Source organism: Oncorhynchus clarkii, chromosome 33 (assembly GCF_045791955.1).
Source record: "Oncorhynchus clarkii lewisi isolate Uvic-CL-2024 chromosome 33, UVic_Ocla_1.0, whole genome shotgun sequence".
Lineage (NCBI taxonomy): Eukaryota > Metazoa > Chordata > Actinopteri > Salmoniformes > Salmonidae > Oncorhynchus > Oncorhynchus clarkii.
In genome coordinates, this window is record NC_092179.1 from 31,201,673 (window position 1) to 31,223,516 (window position 21,844).

Below are 21,844 nucleotides of genomic sequence, written 5' to 3' on the forward strand. Positions count from 1 at the left end.
GAGGGATCTGGAGGTCTGTATGGAGGAGTGGGCCAAAATCCCTGCTGCAGTGGGTGCAAACCTGGTCAAGAACTACAGGAAATGTATGATCTCTGTAATTGCAAACAAAGGTTTCTGTACCAAATATTAAGTTCTGCTTTTCTGATGTATCAAATACTTATGTCATGCAATAAAATGCAAATTAATTACTTAAAAATCATATAATCATGTGATTTTCTGGATTTTTGTTTTAGATTCCGTCTCTCACAGTTGAAGTGTACCTATGATATAAATTACAGACCTCTACATGCTTTGTAATTAGGAAAACCTGCAAAATCTGCAGTGTATCAAATACTTGTTCTCCCCACTGTATATGTAGATAGAGACAGTTAGACCCAGAGATAGAGACAGTTAGACCCAGAGAGAGAGACAGTTAGACCCAGAGAGAGAGACAGTTAGACCCAGAGAGAGGGACCGTTAGATCCAGAGAGAGAGACAGTTAGACCCAGAGAGAGAGACAGTTAGACCCAGAGAGAGAGAGAGTTAGACCCAGAGAGAGGGACAGTTAGAGAGGGACATTTGTAAATGATGTCTGAGTGTTGGAGTGTGCACCTGGCTATCTGTACATTTAAAAACAAAGACAATTGTGCCGTCTGGTTTGCTTAACGTTAATTTAAGGAATTTTAAATGATTTATGTTTTCACTTTTGATACTTAAGTATATTTAAAACCATGTACTTTTAGACTTTTACTCAAGTAGAATTTTACTGGGTATATTTCACTTTGACTCAAGTAGGATTTTACTGGGTGACTTTCACTTTTACTCAAGTAGGATTTTACTGGGTGACTTTCACTTTGACTCAAGTAGGATTTTACTGGGTGACTTTCACTTTTACTTGAGTCATTTTCTTTTAAGGAATCATTACTTTTACTCAAGTATGACAACTGGGTACTGTTCCCACCACTGCATATTTGTGCACATGGAACACTGCTGGGATCTTTTATTTCAGCTGGTGAAACATGGGAGCAACACGTCACGCTGTATGTTATTCAGTGTAGATACTCTACATACTGCAGACCACAGAGAGTTGGACAGGAAGGTCTCAGACAACATCCTGTTGGTAAAGGGACGGTTATCTGGGAAGAGCAACACAGAGTCATTTTGTGAAGTGGTCCTTGATTAGCAGAAGTGACTGTTGTCTGTAGCTGCCTGATGCAGAATGGATGGACCATGTTGGAGACGGCTGCTGTGTGTTGAGAGGCAGGACCGGAACCGGAACTAACTAGAGAGATACAACTCCTTCCTAAAATATCCAGGATTAAAATGTCTCGGTGTCTGTGTGTGTCTCTGTGTGTGTGTGTGTGTGTCTCGGTGTGTGTGTGTCTCAGTGTGTGTGTCTATGTGTGTGTGTGTCTCGGTGTCTCTGTGTGTGTGTGTCTCGGTGTGTGTCTCTCGGTGTTGGTCTCGGTGTCTGTCTCGGTGTCTGTGTGTGTCTCGGTGTCTGTGTTTGTCTCGGTGTCTGGTGTGTGTGTCTCTGTGTTTGTGTCTTGTGTGTGTCTCGATGTCTGTGTTTGTCTCGGTGTCTGGTGTGTGTGTCTCGGTGTTTGTGTCTTGTGTGTGTCTCGTGTCTGGTGTGTGTGTCTGGTGTGTGTGTGTGTCTTGGTGTGTGTGTGTGTGTGTGTCTCGTGTGTGTGTCTTGGTGTGTGTGTGTGTCTCGGTGTGTGTGTGTGTGTGTCTCGGTGTGTGTGTGTGTGTCTCGGTGTGTGTGTGTGTGTCTCGGTTTGTGTGTGTGTGTGTCTCGGTTTGTGTGTGTGTCTGGTGTGTCTCGGTGTGTGTGTGTGTGTGTCTCGGTGTGTGTGTGTGTGTGTGTGTGTGTCTCGGTTTGTGTGTGTGTGTGTGTGTGTGTGTGTGTGTGTGTGTGTTATCCAGGGCCCTAATGAGACAGTGTTACACCACAGCCAGTCTGAAGAAGCGCAGGCTGGATCAAAGGAACAGTCTCTCTGAATGTCAAGTGTGTTGGAGGGTTCAGTCAAGTCTGCACAGAAGGGTGTGTGTGTGTGTGTGTGTGTGTGTGTGTGTGTGTGTATGTGTATGTGTGTGTGTGTGTGGCTGCTTTCTAATGTCCCTCCATACATTTCAAGTTGTCTATTTCTACCTATGTCTGTGTACATATTGGTGTGTGTTTTGTGTCCTGACTTCTGACAGGTTGTCAATCAGGCTGTCAGGTAGACTGGGGATTAATGAGTCAGAAATAGTGTAGGTGTCTGGGCAGACTCAGTCCACCATGTGCATGAAAACGACTTGTCTTTCATTGAATGACAACAAAGACTTTACTGAAGAATCATTACTGAATAATCCCTGCTGAAGAGTGAAGAATCACTACTGAAGAATCATTACTGAATTATCCCTCCTGAAGAGTGAAGAATCACTACTGAAGAATCATTACTGAATTATCCCTCCTGAAGAGTGAAGGATCACTACTGAAGGATCACTACTGAAGAATCCCTACTGAAGGATCACTACTGAAGGATCACTACTGAAGAATCCCTACTGAAGGATCACTACTGAAGGATCACTACTGAAGAATCACTACTGAAGGATCACTACTGAAGGATCACTACTGAAGAATCACTACTGAAGAATCACTACTGAAGGATCACTACTGAAGGATCACTACTGAAGGATCACTACTGAAGGATCACTACTGAAGAATCATTACTGAATTATCCCTCCTGAAGAGTGAAGAATCACTACTGAAGAATCACTACTGAAGAATCACTACTGAAGAATCACTACTGAAGAATCACTACTGAAGAATCCCTACTGAAGAATCACTACTGAAGAATCCCTACTGAAGAATCACTACTGAAGAATCACTACTGAAGAATCCCTACTGAAGAATCCCTACTGAAGAATCACTACTGAAGAATCACTACTGAAGAATCACTGACGAAGGGGTGTAGACTTCGGCTTGACTCAATAATTTTTTTTGTGTCCCTGAACAACTGAAAAAACCCTTAGTGAAGTCCAGAAAGAATAGCTTCTGAACTGTTACAGCTGGTCGAACCAGAGAGAGAGAGAGAGAGAGAGAGAGAGAGAGAGGGAAAGAGGGAGAGGGATTGCGCCTCTCACAGACCTGTTAGTTTTTCTTTAAGAAGCCCTCCTGTTCTCCACTCATTACCTGTATTAACTGCACCTGTTTGAACTCGTTACCTGTATAAAAGACACCTGTCCACACACTCAATCAAACAGACTCCAACCTCTCCACAATGGCCAAGACCAGAGAGCTGTGTAAGGACATCAGGGATAAAATTGTAGACCTGCACAAGACTGGGATGGGCTACAGGACAATAGGCAAGCAGCTTGGTGAGAAGGCAACAACTGTTGGCACAATTATTAGAAAATGGAAGAAGTTCAAGATGACGGTCAATCACCCTCGGTCTGGGGCTCCATGCAAGATCTCACCTCGTGGGGCATCAATGATCATGAGCAAGGTGAGGGATCAGCCCAGAACTACACGGCAGGACCTGGTCAATGACCTGAAGAGAGCTGGGACCACCGTCTCAAAGAAAACCATTAGTAACACACTACGCTGTCATTGATTAAAATCCTGCAGCGCACGCAAGGTCCCCCTGCTCAAGCCAGCGCATGTCCAGGCCCGTCTGAAGTTTGCCAATGACCATCTGGATGATCCAGAGGAGGAATGGGAGCAGGTCATGTGGTCTGATGTGACAGAAATATAGCTTTTTGGTCTAAACTCCACTCGCCGTGTTTGGACGAAGAAGAAGGATGAGTACAACCCTAAGAACACCATCCCAACCTTGAAGCATGGAGGTGGAAACATCATTCTTTGGGGATGCTTTTCTGCAAAGGGGACAGGACAACTGCACCGTATTGAGGGGAGGATGGATGAGGCCATGTATCGCGAGATCTTGGCCAACAACCTCCTTCCTCAGTAAGAGCATTGAAGATGGGTCGTGGCTGGGTCTTCCAGCATGACAACGACCCGAAACACACAGCCAGGGAAACTAAGGAAAGGCTCCGTAAGAAGCATCTCAAGGTCCTGGAGTGGCCTAGCCAGTCTCCAGACCTGAACCCAATAGAACATCTTTGGAGGGAGCTGAAAGTCCGTATTGCCCAGCGACAGCCCCGAAACCTGAGGGATCTGGAGGTCTGTATGGAGGAGTGGGCCAAAATCCCTGCTGCAGTGGGTGCAAACCTGGTCAAGAACTACAGGAAATGTATGATCTCTGTAATTGCAAACAAAGGTTTCTGTACCAAATATTAAGTTCTGCTTTTCTGATGTATCAAATACTTATGTCATGCAATAAAATGCAAATTAATTACTTAAAAATCATGTGATTTTCTGGATTTTTGTTTTAGATTCCGTCTCTCACAGTTGAAGTGTACCTATGATATAAATTACAGACCTCTACATGCTTTGTAATTAGGAAAACCTGCAAAATCTGCAGTGTATCAAATACTTGTTCTCCCCACTGTATATGTAGATAGAGACAGTTAGACCCAGAGATAGAGACAGTTAGACCCAGAGAGAGAGACAGTTAGACCCAGAGAGAGAGACAGTTAGACCCAGAGAGAGGGACCGTTAGATCCAGAGAGAGAGACAGTTAGACCCAGAGAGAGAGACAGTTAGACCCAGAGAGAGAGAGAGTTAGACCCAGAGAGAGGGACAGTTAGAGAGGGACATTTGTAAATGATGTCTGAGTGTTGGAGTGTGCACCTGGCTATCTGTACATTTAAAAACAAAGACAATTGTGCCGTCTGGTTTGCTTAACGTTAATTTAAGGAATTTTAAATGATTTATGTTTTCACTTTTGATACTTAAGTATATTTAAAACCATGTACTTTTAGACTTTTACTCAAGTAGGATTTTACTGGGTATATTTCACTTTGACTCAAGTAGGATTTTACTGGGTGACTTTCACTTTTACTCAAGTAGGATTTTACTGGGTGACTTTCACTTTGACTCAAGTAGGATTTTACTGGGTGACTTTCACTTTTACTTGAGTCATTTTCTTTTAAGGAATCATTACTTTTACTCAAGTATGACAACTGGGTACTGTTCCCACCACTGCATATTTGTGCACATGGAACACTGCTGGGATCTTTTATTTCAGCTGGTGAAACATGGGAGCAACACGTCACGCTGTATGTTATTCAGTGTAGATACTCTACATACTGCAGACCACAGAGAGTTGGACAGGAAGGTCTCAGACAACATCCTGTTGGTAAAGGGACGGTTATCTGGGAAGAGCAACACAGAGTCATTTTGTGAAGTGGTCCTTGATTAGCAGAAGTGACTGTTGTCTGTAGCTGCCTGATGCAGAATGGATGGACCATGTTGGAGACGGCTGCTGTGTGTTGAGAGGCAGGACCGGAACCGGAACTAACTAGAGAGATACAACTCCTTCCTAAAATATCCAGGATTAAAATGTCTCGGTGTCTGTGTGTGTCTCTGTGTGTGTGTGTGTGTGTCTCGGTGTGTGTGTGTCTCAGTGTGTGTGTCTATGTGTGTGTGTGTCTCGGTGTCTCTGTGTGTGTGTGTCTCGGTGTGTGTCTCTCGGTGTTGGTCTCGGTGTCTGTCTCGGTGTCTGTGTGTGTCTCGGTGTCTGTGTTTGTCTCGGTGTCTGGTGTGTGTGTCTCTGTGTTTGTGTCTTGTGTGTGTCTCGATGTCTGTGTTTGTCTCGGTGTCTGGTGTGTGTGTCTCGGTGTTTGTGTCTTGTGTGTGTCTCGTGTCTGGTGTGTGTGTCTGGTGTGTGTGTGTGTCTTGGTGTGTGTGTGTGTGTGTGTCTCGTGTGTGTGTGTGTGTCTTGGTGTGTGTGTGTGTCTCGGTGTGTGTGTGTGTGTGTCTCGGTGTGTGTGTGTGTGTCTCGGTGTGTGTGTGTGTGTCTCGGTTTGTGTGTGTGTGTGTCTCGGGTTGTGTGTGTGTCTGGTGTGTCTCGGTGTGTGTGTGTGTGTGTCTCGGTGTGTGTGTGTGTGTGTGTGTGTGTCTCGGTTTGTGTGTGTGTGTGTGTGTGTGTGTGTGTGTGTGTGTGTTATCCAGGGCCCTAATGAGACAGTGTTACACCACAGCCAGTCTGAAGAAGCGCAGGCTGGATCAAAGGAACAGTCTCTCTGAATGTCAAGTGTGTTGGAGGGTTCAGTCAAGTCTGCACAGAAGGGTGTGTGTGTGTGTGTGTGTGTGTGTGTGTGTGTGTGTATGTGTATGTGTGTGTGTGTGTGGCTGCTTTCTAATGTCCCTCCATACATTTCAAGTTGTCTATTTCTACCTATGTCTGTGTACATATTGGTGTGTGTTTTGTGTCCTGACTTCTGACAGGTTGTCAATCAGGCTGTCAGGTAGACTGGGGATTAATGAGTCAGAAATAGTGTAGGTGTCTGGGCAGACTCAGTCCACCATGTGCATGAAAACGACTTGTCTTTCATTGAATGACAACAAAGACTTTACTGAAGAATCATTACTGAATAATCCCTGCTGAAGAGTGAAGAATCACTACTGAAGAATCATTACTGAATTATCCCTCCTGAAGAGTGAAGAATCACTACTGAAGAATCATTACTGAATTATCCCTCCTGAAGAGTGAAGGATCACTACTGAAGGATCACTACTGAAGAATCCCTACTGAAGGATCACTACTGAAGGATCACTACTGAAGAATCCCTACTGAAGGATCACTACTGAAGGATCACTACTGAAGAATCACTACTGAAGGATCACTACTGAAGGATCACTACTGAAGAATCACTACTGAAGAATCACTACTGAAGGATCACTACTGAAGGATCACTACTGAAGGATCACTACTGAAGGATCACTACTGAAGAATCATTACTGAATTATCCCTCCTGAAGAGTGAAGAATCACTACTGAAGAATCACTACTGAAGAATCACTACTGAAGAATCACTACTGAAGAATCACTACTGAAGAATCCCTACTGAAGAATCACTACTGAAGAATCCCTACTGAAGAATCACTACTGAAGAATCACTACTGAAGAATCCCTACTGAAGAATCCCTACTGAAGAATCACTACTGAAGAATCACTACTGAAGAATCACTGACGAAGGGGTGTAGACTTCGGCTTGACTCAATAATTTTTTTTGTGTCCCTGAACAACTGAAAAAACCCTTAGTGAAGTCCAGAAAGAATAGCTTCTGAACTGTTACAGCTGGTCGAACCAGAGAGAGAGAGAGAGAGAGAGAGAGAGAGAGAGAGAGAGAGAGAGAGAGAGAGAGAGAGAGAGAGAGAGAGAGAGAGAGAGAGAGAGAGAGAGAGAGAGAGAGAGAGAGAGAGAGAGAGAGAGAGAGAGAGAGAGAGAGAGAGAGAGAGAGAGAGAGAGAGAGAGAGAGAGAGAGAGAGAGAGAAGAGAGAGAGAGAGAACGGATCAAACCAACAGTTTACAGTGTGAGAGCCCATTACTAAGACAGCCCTTTCCTTTTCTCAACTATGAAACTATTCACATTAAAACACCTCTGACTATCAGCATCACAGACCAAGGATCAATCCCAAATGGCACCCTATGTCCTTTACTGTGGACTACTTTTGACCAGAACCCTATGGCACTTCAGTGCACTACATAGGGAATAGGGTGCCATTTGGGATGGAATTTAGGACATCTGTCGTAACATGTCTGAACATGATTTAAAACAATAAACCAGCCAAATTCTGGTTTTGTTTCTTCTTGGGAAGCAGCTGTAGTAGTTTGAACTGCATCAGGGCAGAAAAATTCATCATCAAATTTCTTCTCACTTTTTTTCCACTCAAGTTTTTTCCGTTTGTTTTTCTTTTGCGAAACCTTTGTGCCAAAACATCCAGCGGTTTAATTAAATTCATACTGTAAGTTGACACAATTGTATATTTTGTTACGATGACGACCATGAACTCTCGTTGTTGGCTACGTCGCAGGTTATTTTAGTTACCATGACGACCATGAACTCTCGTTGTTGGCTACGTCGCAGGTTATTTTAGTTTGATTCGTTTTTTGAGGGGATGTTTAGAAGAAAAAAAACATGATTTTTAATTATTAAGATGAACAACAGCTAAAGATGATTCTGGACTGACAGAGAGGAGGATAGGAGATAAAGACTGAGAAAGAGAGAGAGAGGAGGATAGAAGGAGATAAAGACTGAGAAAGAGAGGGAGAGGAGGATAAGAGATAAAGACTGAGAAAGAGAGAGAGAGGAGGATAGAAGGAGATAAAGACAGAGGGAGAGGAGGATAGAAGGAGATAAAGACAGAGGGAGAGGAGTGTCGTGTCTTTGGCTATGCCGGATTAAGTGATATGACATGCTATTCTATAAAATAATTTATCCGTAATTAATATTACCTGATTGAGCTAATCATGTAAATGTAATTAACTAGAGAGTCGGGGCACCACAAAATAATATTTATAGAGCTGTTATCTTCTGAATAAACTCTTAAAGACCTAGTAACATTTTACATCAATAGCAGTCAATATTAATCGTCACCTTAATTCAGTCTCATCTGAAAGTTGTAAATTCTTGGTTATCTTCACGAACCCTGGCTAACAAGTTGAATCAGCAATACAAAATTGGGTTTAATTATTTATTTACTAAATACCTAACTAATCACACAGAATTACACATACACATAATTAATCAACTTGATTACAAATTACGTCATAAAGGAAAACATCCCTAGTGGGCGGAACAGATATGACAGCTGGTTACACAAAAGAAAAGGGGCTGGGTTTGAGTGAAAGAGCGGGAAGACTGAGGAACAAAGGGTGAAGCTGTGCTATCGTAAATACAGTATCTTATGCATTCTAAATTACCGCCCATTTGGAAAAGGAAAATGCAATAAATATTTACTCTGAGCTGCGCTTCGGTAGGTTGGTGGTAGATGGAAGGCCGTGTTGCCAAACCGAGTCCTTTGAAGAATGTCTCTGATGGTCAATTGGATACGTTGTAGTAACATCGTTGTGTGATAGACGGGATACTCTGTCTGTTCCTTCCTAACCCTCGTTTGCATCTGCTGTTGCTAACTCAACGGCTAGGAGGTATCACTTCTGTAGTGAAAGAGTTCGAAGTTCATACCATTCGCAACCAAAACTCACGCTGATATTGGCTTCGTTCTGTAGTTATTGTCTGAACCATTCTGACATCGGACCGTCGTCCTCACATCCTCGGAACAGGAGGTTATATTGTCGTCAAGGCTTTATATAGGAAGGGAGAGGAGGGCGTGTTCGAAAAGTTTTATAGCCCATGTCCCTTCGCAGGGGCGGGCCACTGATTGAGCAGAGCCCTAACCTTATGGAAACACAAATCTCACATTTTAGAAGCTAAAATCACATTTCATCCCATCACGAATAATTTCATATTCAAACGTTTATATTAAATAACAATTCCATGTGAATCCGATAACTCTGATGTGTAGACTTTCCACTGTAGAGTTTATGTCATCTTATCATTGATGAGAATGTCTCAGATGACAACTGAACTGACATCATATTCATTAAGTACCACCGCATGTTCAACTGGTCGGATTACCAGAATATAGTTCATTTCCCCCCACCTTCTGATGTTCCCAGAATCTCTTTGTTAACCAAGGGTTTTGCAAATGTAACATCAGTAGGGTAGAGAGAGGAAAAAGGGGGAAAGAGATATTTATGACTGTCATAAACCTTCCCCCAGGCCAATGTCATGACAGGAGGATAGGAGATAAAGACTGAGAAAGAGAGGGAGAGGAGAATAGAAGGAGATAATGACTGAGAAAGAGGGGGAGAGGAGGATAGGTGATAAAGACTGAGAAAGAGGGGGAGATATCACTCTTCGTGGCTAGTCGTCGGTTCTGTAGACTAGGTCTCCCTTCCACTCCCTGTCTGAGTGGCTTTCCCAGACTCACACATACGGGTACATTAGTATCCCTAGCCACTTGATCCCTCCCCCTCAAATGGGTCCCTCTTCTAGATCTCAGAGATCTAAACAGTCTAACAGAGGATAAGATTGAGATATTACCATATTGTTTAAATCTTCATGAGCCATGCTGCAGGGTTAGGGGTACGGCGGGGTTAGAGTACGGCTGGGTTAGGGGTGCTGCGGGATTAGGGGTGTTGTGGGGTTAGGGATGCTGCGAGGTTAGGGGTGCTGCGGGGTTAGGGGTGCTGCGGGGTTAGGGGTGCTGCAGGATTAGGGATGCTGCGGGGTTAGGGGTGCTGCGGGGTTAGGGGTGCTGCGGGGTTAGGGGTGCTGCGGGGTTAGGGATGCTGCAGGGTTAGGGGTACTGCGGGTTTAGGGGTGCTACGGGGTTAGGGATGCTGCGGGTTAAGGATGCTGCAGGATTAGGGATGCTGCGGGGTGCTGCAGGGTTAGGGGTGCTGCGGGGTTAGGGCTGCTGCGGGGTTAGGGTACAGCGGGGTTAGGCGTATGGCGGGGTTAGGCGTGCTGCGGGGTTAGGTGTGCTGCGGGGTTAGTGGTGCTGCGGGGTTAGGGGTGCCGTGGGGTTAGGGGTGCTGCGGGGTTAGGGATGCTGCGGAGTTAGGGATGCTGCGGGGTTAGGGGTACAGCGGGGTTAGGGGTGCTGCGGGGTTAGGGTACGGCGGGGTTAGGGTACGGCGGGGTTAGGGATGCTGCAGGGTTAGGGTACGGTGGGGTTAGGGATGCTGTGGGGTTAGGGTACGGTGGGGTTAGGGATGCTGCGGAGTTAGGGATGCTGCGGGGTTAGGGGTGCTGCGGGGTTAGGGTACTGCGGGGTTAGGGGTGCTGCGGGGTTAGGGGTACGGCGGGGTTAGGGGTACTGCCGGGTTAGGGATGCTGCGGGGTTTGGGATACGGCGGGGTTAGGGATGCTGCGGGGTTAGGGGTACGGCGGGGTTAGGGATGCTGCGGGGTTAGGGGTGCTGCGGGGTTAGGGGTGCTGCGGGGTTAGGGATGCTGCGGGGTTAAGGGTGCTGCAGGGTTAGGGGTACGGCAGGGTTAGGGATGCTGAGGGGTTAGGGGTGCTGCGGGGTTAGAGGTACGGCGGGTTAGGGGTGCTGCGGGGTTAGGGGTGCTGCGGGGTTAGGGGTGCGGCAGGGTTAGGGGTACGGCAGGGTTAGGGGTGTTGCGGGGTTAGGGGTGCTGCAGGGTTAGCGGTATGTTGGGCTTAGGGGTGCTGCAGGGTTAGGGGTACGGCGGGGTTAGGGGTGCTGCAGGGTTAGGGGTACGGCGGGGTTAGGGGTGCTGCGGGGTTAGGGGTGCTGCGGGGTTAGGGGTGCTGCGAGGTTAGGGGTACGGCGGGGTTAGGGGTACGGCGGTGTTAGGGATGCTGAGGGGTTAGGGATGCTGCGGGGTTAGGGGTGCTGCGGGGTTAGGGTACGGTGGGGTTAGGGATGCTGCGGAGTTAGGGATGCTGCGGGGTTAGGGGTGCTGCGGGGTTAGGGTACTGCGGGGTTAGGGGTGCTGCGGGGTTAGGGGTACGGCGGGGTTAGGGGTACTGCCGGGTTAGGGATGCTGCGGCGTTTGGGATACGGCGGGGTTAGGGATGCTGCGGGGTTAGGGGTACGGCGGGGTTAGGGATGCTGCGGGGTTAGGGGTGCTGCAGGGTTAGGGGTGCTGCGGGGTTAGGGATGCTGCGGGGTTAAGGGTGCTGCGGGGTTAGGGGTGCTGCAGGGTTAGGGGTACGGCGGGGTTAGGGATGCTGAGGGGTTAGGGGTGCTGCGGGGTTAGGGGTACGGCGGGTTAGGGGTGCTGCGGGGTTAGGGGTGCTGCGGGGTTAGGGGTGCGGCAGGGTTAGGGGTACGGCGGGGTTAGGGGTGCTGCGGGGTTAGGGGTGCTGCAGGGTTAGCGGTATGTTGGGCTTAGGGGTGCTGCAGGGTTAGGGGTACGGCGGGGTTAGGGGTGCTGCAGGGTTAGGGGTACGGCGGGGTTAGGGGTGCTGCGGGGTTAGGGGTGCTGCGGGGTTAGGGGTGCTGCGGGGTTAGGGGTACGGCGGGGTTAGGGGTACGGCGGGGTTAGGGATGCTGAGGGGTTAGGGATGCTGCGACGTTAGGGGTGCTGCGGGGTTAGGGATGCTGCGGGGTTAGGGATACGGTGGGGTTAGGGGTACGGCGGGGTTAGGGGCCTTCATACACCAGCCTTCTGATTGGATGAGACAGGGGACAGACAGCTCATTGCCATGGTCACCGACTTTGACCTGACTTTGACAGATAAGAAAAGAGATGAAGTCGTCAAACTGCCTCAGAGAAACAAAACACTTTCATATTTAGACGCTGAATAATGCATTTTATATTTGTGATTAACAGCAATTAACTATATTTATGGTGTGATTAGTTATATTTATGGTGTGATTAGTTTTGTACTTTGGTTCTCACCACCTCAATCATTATTTTAACAGAGAGAGTCAGAGAGAGAGAGAATGGGAGAGAGAGACATAGAGAGAGAGAATGGGAGAGAGAGTCAGAGAGAGAGAGTCAGAGAGAGAGAGTCATAGAGAGAGAGTCATAGAGAGAGAGAATGGGAGAGAGTCATAGAGAGAGAGAATGATAGAGAGAGAATGATAGAGAGAGAATGGGAGAGAGAGAATGATAGAGCGAGAATGATAGAGCGAGAATGGGAGAGCGAGAATGGGAGAGCGAGAATGGGAGAGAGAGAATGGGAGAGAGAGAATGGGAAAGGGAAAGAGAGGGGAGGGAGAGAGAGAATGGGAGAGGGAAAGAGAGGGGAGGGAGAGAGAGAATGGGAGAGCGAGAATGGGAGAGCGAGAATGGGAGAGAGAGAATGGGAGAGGGAAAGAGAGGGGAGGGAGAGAGAATGGGAGAGGGAAAGAGAGGGGAGGAGAGAGAGAATGGGAGAGGGAAAGAGGGGAGGAGAGAGAATGGGAGAGAGAGAATGGGAGAGAATGAATGGGATTTATACACAAGGTGATATATTGACACCAGTTTATGTCAAACGCGATAGACAGAATATTGCAGGTATTAATCAAATCAGTCTGTGTTTAATTAAATGTGAAATAGGAGAAAGAAAAAGACAGTCTCTTCATTGAGCTGTCTCTGATGATGGATGTGTGTGTGTGTGTGTGTGTGTGTGTGAGCTCTCTTACATACACATGCCATTTATCAACCTCTCAGCTCCAGGTACTGAAGCCACCTTTCACAGCCAGATAAGAAAAGTTGACAATACAAATTAAACACTGTTTTATTCACCCCTCATTTTTTTGTGGAAAGTGGAAATAATTTATCCGGTTTACTGTTAAACGTTGACAGTTTCCAGCAATATACATTCCCTTTGCAAAGCTATTCAGGAAACATCGCTCTGCGCTGGAAAATCTGAATGGCCACAGTGTGTTCTCTGGAAAAACTGTTGTGTTGTGTTCTGTCTGTTCTGTTCTGTTTGTGTTGTGTTCTGTTGTGTTGTGTTCTTTCTGTTGTGTTGTGTTGTGTTCTATTGTGTTGTGTTGTGTTCTGTCTGTTGTGTTCTATTGTGTTGTGTTGTGTTCTATTGTGTTGTGTTCTGTTGTGTTGTGTTCTTTCTGTTGTGTTGTGTTCTTTCTGTTGTGTTGTGTTCTGTTGTTTTGTGTTCTGTTCTGTCTGTTCTGTTTGTGTTGTGTTCTTTGTGTTGTGTTGTGTTCTTTCTGTTGTGTTCTATTGTGTTGTGTTCTGTTCTGTCTGTTCTGTTTGTGTTGTGTTCTTTGTGTTGTGTTGTGTTCTTTCTGTTGTGTTCTATTGTGTTGTGTTCTGTTGTGTTGTGTTCTGTCTGTTCTGTTCTGTTTGTGTTGTGTTCTTTGTGTTGTGTTGTGTTGTGTTCTTTCTGTTGTGTTCTATTGTGTTGTGTTCTGTTGTGTTGTGTTCTGTCTGTTCTGTTCTGTTTGTGTTGTGTTCTGTTGTGTTGTGTTGTTGTGTTCTATTGTGTTGTGTTCTGTCTGTTCTGTTCTGTTTGTGCTGTGTTCTGTTGTGTTGTGTTGTGGGTTAGGGTTATGTTGTGAACTTTTTGTTGTGTTGTGTTCTGTTGTGTTCTGTCTGTTCTGTTTGTGTTGTGTTCTATTGTGTTGTGTTGTGTTCTATTGTGTTGTGTTGTGTTGTGTTGTGGGTTAGGGTTATGTTGTGTTCTTTCTGTTGTGTTGTGTTCTGTTGTGTTGTGTTCTGTTCTGTCTGTTCTGTTTGTGTTGTGTTCTATTGTGTTGTGTTCTGTTCAGTTTGTTCGTTCTACATTGAACACATGCTTTTCTGTCTTTGTTTGTCCTGTGTGTGTGTGTGTGTGTGTGTGTGTGTGTGTGTGTGTGTGTCACTCAAGCAAGATCTTATGTGTGTGTTTTCTGCTGACTCACAATGCTCCCTCTCTTTCCCTCTCTCTCTCTCTCCCTCATCCATTCCCCCTCCCTCCCACTCTCTACTTCCTCCCCCCCTTCCTCTCCTCCCTCTCTCTTCTCCTCCCTCCCGTTTGCCTCCCCCTCCCTTCACCCCCCCCCTCCTTCCCTTCCTCCCTCCTTTCCTCTCTCTCCCTCTCTTCAGATTGAGAATCTACAGGAGCAGCTGAGAGACAAGGAGAAACAGATGAGTAGTCTGAAGGACAGAGTCAGGTCTCTCCAGACAGACACCTCCAACACTGACACAGCTCTCACCACCCTGGAGGAAGCACTGGCTGAGAAGGTATATATTATAGAAACACACACATGAGCTTTGGGGCTCCCGAGTGGCACAGCGGTCTAAGGCACTGCATCTCAGTGTTAGAGGCGTCACTACAGACACTGGTTCGATCCCGGGCTGTATCACAACCGGCCGTGATTGGGAGTCCCATAGGGTGGCGCACAATTGGCCCAGCTTTGTCCAGGTTAGGGAGGGTTTGGGCGGGAAAGGCCATCCAGGTTAGGGAGGGTTTGGGCGTCCAGGTTAGGGAGGGTTTGACCGTCCAGGTTAGGGAGGGTTTGGCCGTCCAGGTAGGGAGGGTTTTGGGCGGGAAAGGCCGTCCAGGTTAGGGAGGGTTTGGCCGTCCAGGTTAGGGAGGGTTTGGCCGTCCAGGTTAGGGAGGGTTTGGCCGTCCAGGTTAGGGAGGGTTTGGCCGTCCAGGTAGGGAGGGTTTGGCCGTCCAGGTTAGGCAGGGTTTGGCCGTCCAGGTAGGGAGGGTTTGGCCGTCCAGGTTAGGGAGGGTTTGGCCGTCCAGGTAGGGAGGGTTTTGGGCGGGAAAGGCCGTCCAGGTTAGGGAGGGTTTGGCCGTCCAGGTTAGGGAGGGTTTGGCCGTCCAGGTAGGGAGGGTTTTGGGCGGGAAAGGCCGTCCAGGTAGGGAGGGTTTGGCCGGGAAAGGCCGTCCAGGTTAGGGAGGGTTTGGCCGTCCAGGTAGGGAGGGTTTTGGGCGGGAAAGGCCGTCCAGGTAGCAAGGGTTTGGCCGGGAAAGGCCGTCCAGGTAGGGAGGGTTTGGCCGTCATTGTAAAATTTGAATTTGTGGAATCTATGAAAATAAAAGCTGTGGTTTAGTTGTGAGAATGATGCTATAATACACAGCAGTACTACACTACTACACTACTACACTACACTACACTACCACACTACACTACTACACTACCACGCTACCACACTACTACACTACACTACTACACTACACTACACTACCACTCTAATACACTACTACACTACACTACACTACCACTCTAATACACTACTACACTACACTACCACGCTACCACACTACTACAATACACTACTACACTACTACACTACCACAATACACTACCACACTACTACACTACCACAATACACTACCACACTACTACACTACCACAATACACTACTACATACTACTCTACCACACTACTACACTACTACACTACTACGCTACCACACTACTACACTACACTACTACACTACACTACTACAATACTACACTACCACACTACTACACTACCACACTACTACACTACCACAATAACTACCACACTACTACACTACACTACTACACTACACCACTACATCACTACACTACACTACCACACTACTACACTACCACAATAACTACCACACTACTATACTACTACACCACCACACTACTATACTACCACACTACTACACTACTATACTACTACACCACCACACTACTATACTACCACACTACTACACTACCACACTACTATACCACCACATGACTACACAACTACACTACTACACTACCACCCTACTACACCACACTACTGCACTACTACACTACTACACTACACTACATTACTACACTACTACACCACTACTACGCTACTACAATACACTACACTACACTACTACACTGCTACACTACTACACTACTACACTACTACACTACACTACTACACTACTACACTACTACACCACTACTACGCTACTACAATACACTACTACACTACACTACTACACTACTACACTACTATACCACTACTACACTACTACACTACTACACCACTAGTACGCTACTACAATACACTACTACACTACACTACCACACTACCACACTACCACACTACTACACTACTACACCACTACTACGCTACTACAATACACTACTACACTACACTACTACCACAGGTTGTGAAACAATATCTCTCTTTCGAATGTCTCCCTTTTCTCTCTCTACACCTCCCCTTTCTCTCTACTTTCTCCATCTCCCTCCCCCTTTTCTCTCTCTACTCCTCCCCTTTCTCTCTACTTTCTCCATCTCTACTTTCTCCATCTCCCTCCCCGTTTTCTCTCTCTACCCCTCCCCTCTCTCTCCCTCTTTTCTCCGGACACGTCAGGTGGTTCTCTTTCCCTCTCCCTCTCTTTCCCTCTCCTCTCTTTCCCTCTCTTCTCTTTCCTTCTCCCTCTCTTTCCCTCTCCCCCTCTTTCCCTCTCTTCTCTTTCCCTCTCTTCTCTTTCCCTCTCTTCTCTTTCCCTCTCCTCTCTTTCCCTCTCCTCTCTCTCCTCTCCTCTCTTTCCCTCTCCTCTCTTTCCCTCTCCTCTCTCTCCCTCTCCTCTCTTTCCCTCTCCCTCTTTCCCTCTCCCTCTTTCCCTCTCTTCTCTTTCCCTCTCTTCTCTTTCCCTCTCCTCTCTCTCCCTCTCCCTCTCTTTCCCTCTCCCCCTCTTTCCCTCTCACTCTCTTCTCTTTCCCTCTCCCTCTCTTTCCCTCTCTTCTCTTTCCCTCTCCTCTCGTTCCCTCTCCTCTCGTTCCCTCTCTTCTCTTTCCCTCTCTTCTCTTTCCCTCTCCTCTCTTTCCCTCTCTCCTCTTTCCCTCTCTTCTCTCTCCCTCTCCCCTCTCTCCCTCTCTTCTCTTTCCCTCTCTTCTCTTTCCCTCTCCTCTCTTTCCCTCTCTTCTCTTTCCTCTCCTCTCTCTCCCTCTCCTCTTGTTCCCTCTCCTCTCTTTCCCTCTCCCTCTCCCTTCCTGACCCACTCTTTCTCTTCCTCTCTCTCCTCCTCTCTCCCTCTCTATCCCTCTCACCCTGTCTCTCCCTCTCTCCTCTCCTCTCACCCTTTCTCTCACCCTCTCTCTCTCTCTCTCTCTCTCTCTCTCTCATCTCCATCTCTCTCTCTCCCTATCTCTCTCTCTCTCCTCTCCTCTCCTCTCTCCCTCTCCCCTCTCTCTCTCCCTCTCCCCTCTCTCTCTTCCTCACCCAATCTCTCTCTTCCAGGTTGAGGTTGACACACAAACACACAGGTGTGAGATGAACAGAGCCAACCGTTGGTCTTCCAGTACGTGGTGTGTGTTGTTCTGACTGGCTGTGAAGGTTGAACACTCTGTCAGACACTGTTCTAGTTGTGATATAAGGAGTGTGAGCTACACTATTAAATGTTACTGAGCTTGTGATTTAATCAGTGTAGTAAGTTCGAGCGCCTGTTAAACTTTGATGGACTGTGTGTGAGGCGATGAATGAGGAAAAACATACTTATTATTCAACCTAGAGTGGTTATTATTAGTTTAATATGATGTAATAATAGCCATTAAATTATAGTAATTTCCACTAGATTATTTTCCAGGCCAGTTGTAATGGCCCTCAAAACAACATTCAGACCCCGTTGTCAATAGAAACCAATAGAAGATGAACTCTTAGGCCGGACGGCCCACCTAGTGCCCGATGGGACAAGAACATCCCGGTCAGCCAAACCCTCCCCTAACTCGGACGACGCTGGGCTAAACCCTCCCCTATCCCGGACGACGCTGGACTAAACCCTCCCCTAACCCGGACGATACTAGGCTAAACCCTCCCCTAACCCGGACGACGCTGGGCTAAACCCTCCCCTAACCCGGACGACGCTGGGCTAAACCCTCCCCTAACCCGGACGACGCTGGGCTAAACCCTCCCCTAACCCGGACGACGCTGGGCTAAACCCTCCCCTAACCCGGGCGACGCTGGGCTAAACCCTCCCCTAACCCGGACGACGCTGGGCTAAATCCTCCCCTAACCCGGACGACGCTGGGCTAAACCCTCCCCTAACCTGGACGACGCGGGGCTAAACCCTCCCCTCACCCGGACGACGCTGGGCTAAACCCTCCCCTAACCCGGATGACGCTGGGCTAAACCTTCCCCTAACCCGGATGATGCTGGGCTAAACCCTCCCCTAACCCGGATGACGCTGGGCTAAACCCTCCCCTAACCCGGACGACGCTGGGCTAAACCCTCCCCTAACCCGGACGACGCTGGGCTAAACCCTCCCCTAACCCGGACGACGCTGGGCTAAACCCTCCCCTAACCCGGACGACGCTGGGCTAAACCCTCCCCTAACCCGGACGACGCTGGGCTAAACCCTCCCCTATCCCGGACGACGCTGGGCTAAACCCTCCCCTAACCCGGACGACGCTGGGCCAAACCCTCCCCTAACCCGGATGACGCTGGGCTAAACCCTCCCCTAACTCGGACGACGCTGGGCTAAACCCTCCCCTAACCCGGACGACGCTGGGCTAAACCCTCCCCTAACCCGGACGATGCTGGGCTAAACCCTCCCCTAACCCGGACGACGCTGGGCTAAACCCTCCCCTAACCCGGACGATACTGGGTTAATTGTGCGCCGCCCCATGGGTCTCCCGGTCGCGGCCGGTTGTGACAGAGCCTGGACTCTAACCCAGGATCTCTAGTAGCAGAGCTATCACTGTGATGCAGTGTCTTAAACCACCGCGCCACTCGGGAGGCCCTGACCTCTAACTACCCATTCCTCTACAGGTGAGTATGTGTGACTGTCCCCATGTGTGAATTAATCCTCTGACCCTCTCTGTAGGAGCGTATCATTGAGCGTCTGAAGGAGCAGAGAGACAGAGACGACAGAGAGAAGACAGAAGACATCGAGTCCAACAAGAAAGAACTGAAGGAGCTCAGAGAGAAACTCAGTCTACTGCAGGGAGACCTGTCTGACCGAGAGGTGAGCTACAATGACCAGACAGGCACCACACTCAGTCTACTGCAGGGAGACCTGTCTGACCGAGAGGTGAGCTACAATGACCAGACAGGCACCACACTCAGTCTACTGCAGGGAGACCTGTCTGACCGATAGGTGAGCTACGTTGACCAGACAGGCACCACACTCAGTCTACTGCAGGGAGACCTGTCTGACCAATAGGTGAGCTACGTTGACCAGACAGGCACCACACTCAGTCTACTGCAGGGAGACCTGTCTGACCAATAGGTGAGCTACGTTGACCAGACAGGCACCACACTCAGTCTACTGCAGGGAGACCTGTCTGACCAATAGGTGAGCTACGTTGACCAGACAGGCACCACACTCAGTCTACTGCAGGGAGACCTGTCTGACCAATAGGTGAGCTACAATGACCAGACAGGCACCACACTCAGTCTACTGCAGGGAGACCTGTCTGACCGATAGGTGAGCTACGTTGACCAGACAGGCACCACACTCAGTCTACTGCAGGGAGACCTGTCTGACCGAGAGGTGAGCTACAATGACCAGACAGGCACCACACTCAGTCTACTGCAGGGAGACCTGTCTGACCAATAGGTGAGCTACGTTGACCAGACAGGCACCACACTCAGTCTACTGCAGGGAGACCTGTCTGACCAATAGGTGAGCTACGTTGACCACACAGGCACCACACTCAGTCTACTGCAGGGAGACCTGTCTGACCAATAGGTGAGCTACGTTGACCACACAGGCACCACACTCAGTCTACTGCAGGGAGACCTGTCTGACCAATAGGTGAGCTACAATGACCAGACAGGCACCACACTCAGTCTACTGCAGGGAGACCTGTCTGACCGATAGGTGAGCTATGTTGACCAGACAGGCACCACACTCAGTCTACTGCAGGGAGACCTGTCTGACCGATAGGTGAGCTACAATGACCAGACAGGCACCACACTCAGTCTACTGCAGGGAGACCTGTCTGACCGAGAGGTGAGCTACAATGACCAGACAGGCACCACACTCAGTCTACTGCAGGGAGACCTGTCTGACCGAGAGGTGAGCTACAATGACCAGACAGGCACCACACTCAGTCTACTGCAGGGAGACCTGTCTGACCGAGAGGTGGGCTACAATGACCAGACAGGCACCACACTCAGTCTACTGCAGGGAGACCTGTCTGACCAATAGGTGAGCTACGTTGACCAGACAGGCACCACACTCAGTCTACTGCAGGGAGACCTGTCTGACCAATAGGTGAGCTACGTTGACCAGACAGGCACCACACTCAGTCTACTGCAGGGAGACCTGTCTGACCAATAGGTGAGCTACGTTGACCAGACAGGCACCACAGTCAGTCTACTGCAGGGAGACCTGTCTGACCAATAGGTAAGCTACGTTGACCAGACAGGCACCACACTCAGTCTACTGCAGGGAGACCTGTCTGACCAATAGGTGAGCTACGTTGACCACACAGGGATAACACAATGACCATACAATCATCGAACCAAGACCATATTCTGACCCCACGATGACCCCACTCAAGCTGCCTGACCTGCAAGGTCACCTTAAATTCCAGCCAGTCATTTTTCTTGAGAAATAGTCCACAGAGTATTAGATTGGATGAGTCACAGACTCCTTGAATGACAGACAGACAGTCCCGCCCAAACATAAACAATTGACTCTCTCTCTGCCTATTGATTGACTGGCTACTGCCCTGTCCTGAGAGTGGCAGGCAGACAGAGCAGAGGAGAATATTAAACCATGGGCCTATGTGACTGTCTGGCAGAGACAAGGCATTAGGCTGAGGAAAGACCAGGAGCTGTCAGCCAGTCAGTCTCCCATGGACCACTGCTGATGTTCTCAGTCTGCTGTTTGTCTCAGAGACACTCTGAATGAACGGACAGAATGATAAAAGGAGGAGGGGATGGACCTGGGACTTGACTCAGGGGTGGGGTGAGGTCTGTGGGCATTGAATTTGCGGGTGTGTGTGTGTGGGTGTGTGTGTGTGTGTGTGACAACAAGATAAAGGGTTCCTCTGTTGATAGCCTACCTCAAAGTGTTATCTTTCTCTCTTGGGGCCCCCCCTCTCTTAGACGACCCCTAGTTCCACAGAAACATTGAAATGGACATTCAGTACAGATGATTGTCACTTGGACACGTGCAGGTACACACACAGGAGAGCTGTAAACATCCTGTCACATATTCTACTACATAATGGCAGAATAGGTTTGTTGTTCCTGTTATTCCTATACTGTGTGAGCCTCGGTATTCCTCTAGGCTGTCTGTCTGCTCCAAATACAGCTTCAACAAGTCACACAACACAATACCCAACCACCAAGCCACTTCCCTTCTCCAGCTACCAACATACTATAACATCCAGCTACCAACATACTATAACATCCAGCTACCAACACACTATAACATCCAGCTACCAACATACTATAACATCCAGCTGTACCAACATACTATAACACCCAGCTACCAACATACTATAACATCCAGCTACCAACATACTATAACATCCAGCTACCAACATACTATAACATCCAGCTACCAACAC

General features: G+C 48.2%; 1 protein-coding gene across 1 annotated transcript in view; it reads left to right on the forward strand.

Annotated features, from left to right (window-relative positions):
* LOC139393333 (ELKS/Rab6-interacting/CAST family member 1-like) overlaps positions 1-21,844 on the forward strand; it is a 300,021-nt gene that overhangs the window by 143,460 nt on the left and 134,717 nt on the right. The window contains exons 12-13 of the mRNA XM_071141918.1: positions 14,449-14,586; positions 19,144-19,284. Of these exons, the coding sequence (XP_070998019.1) occupies positions 14,449-14,586; positions 19,144-19,284 (279 nt within the window). The remainder of the gene's footprint in view (positions 1-14,448; positions 14,587-19,143; positions 19,285-21,844) is intronic.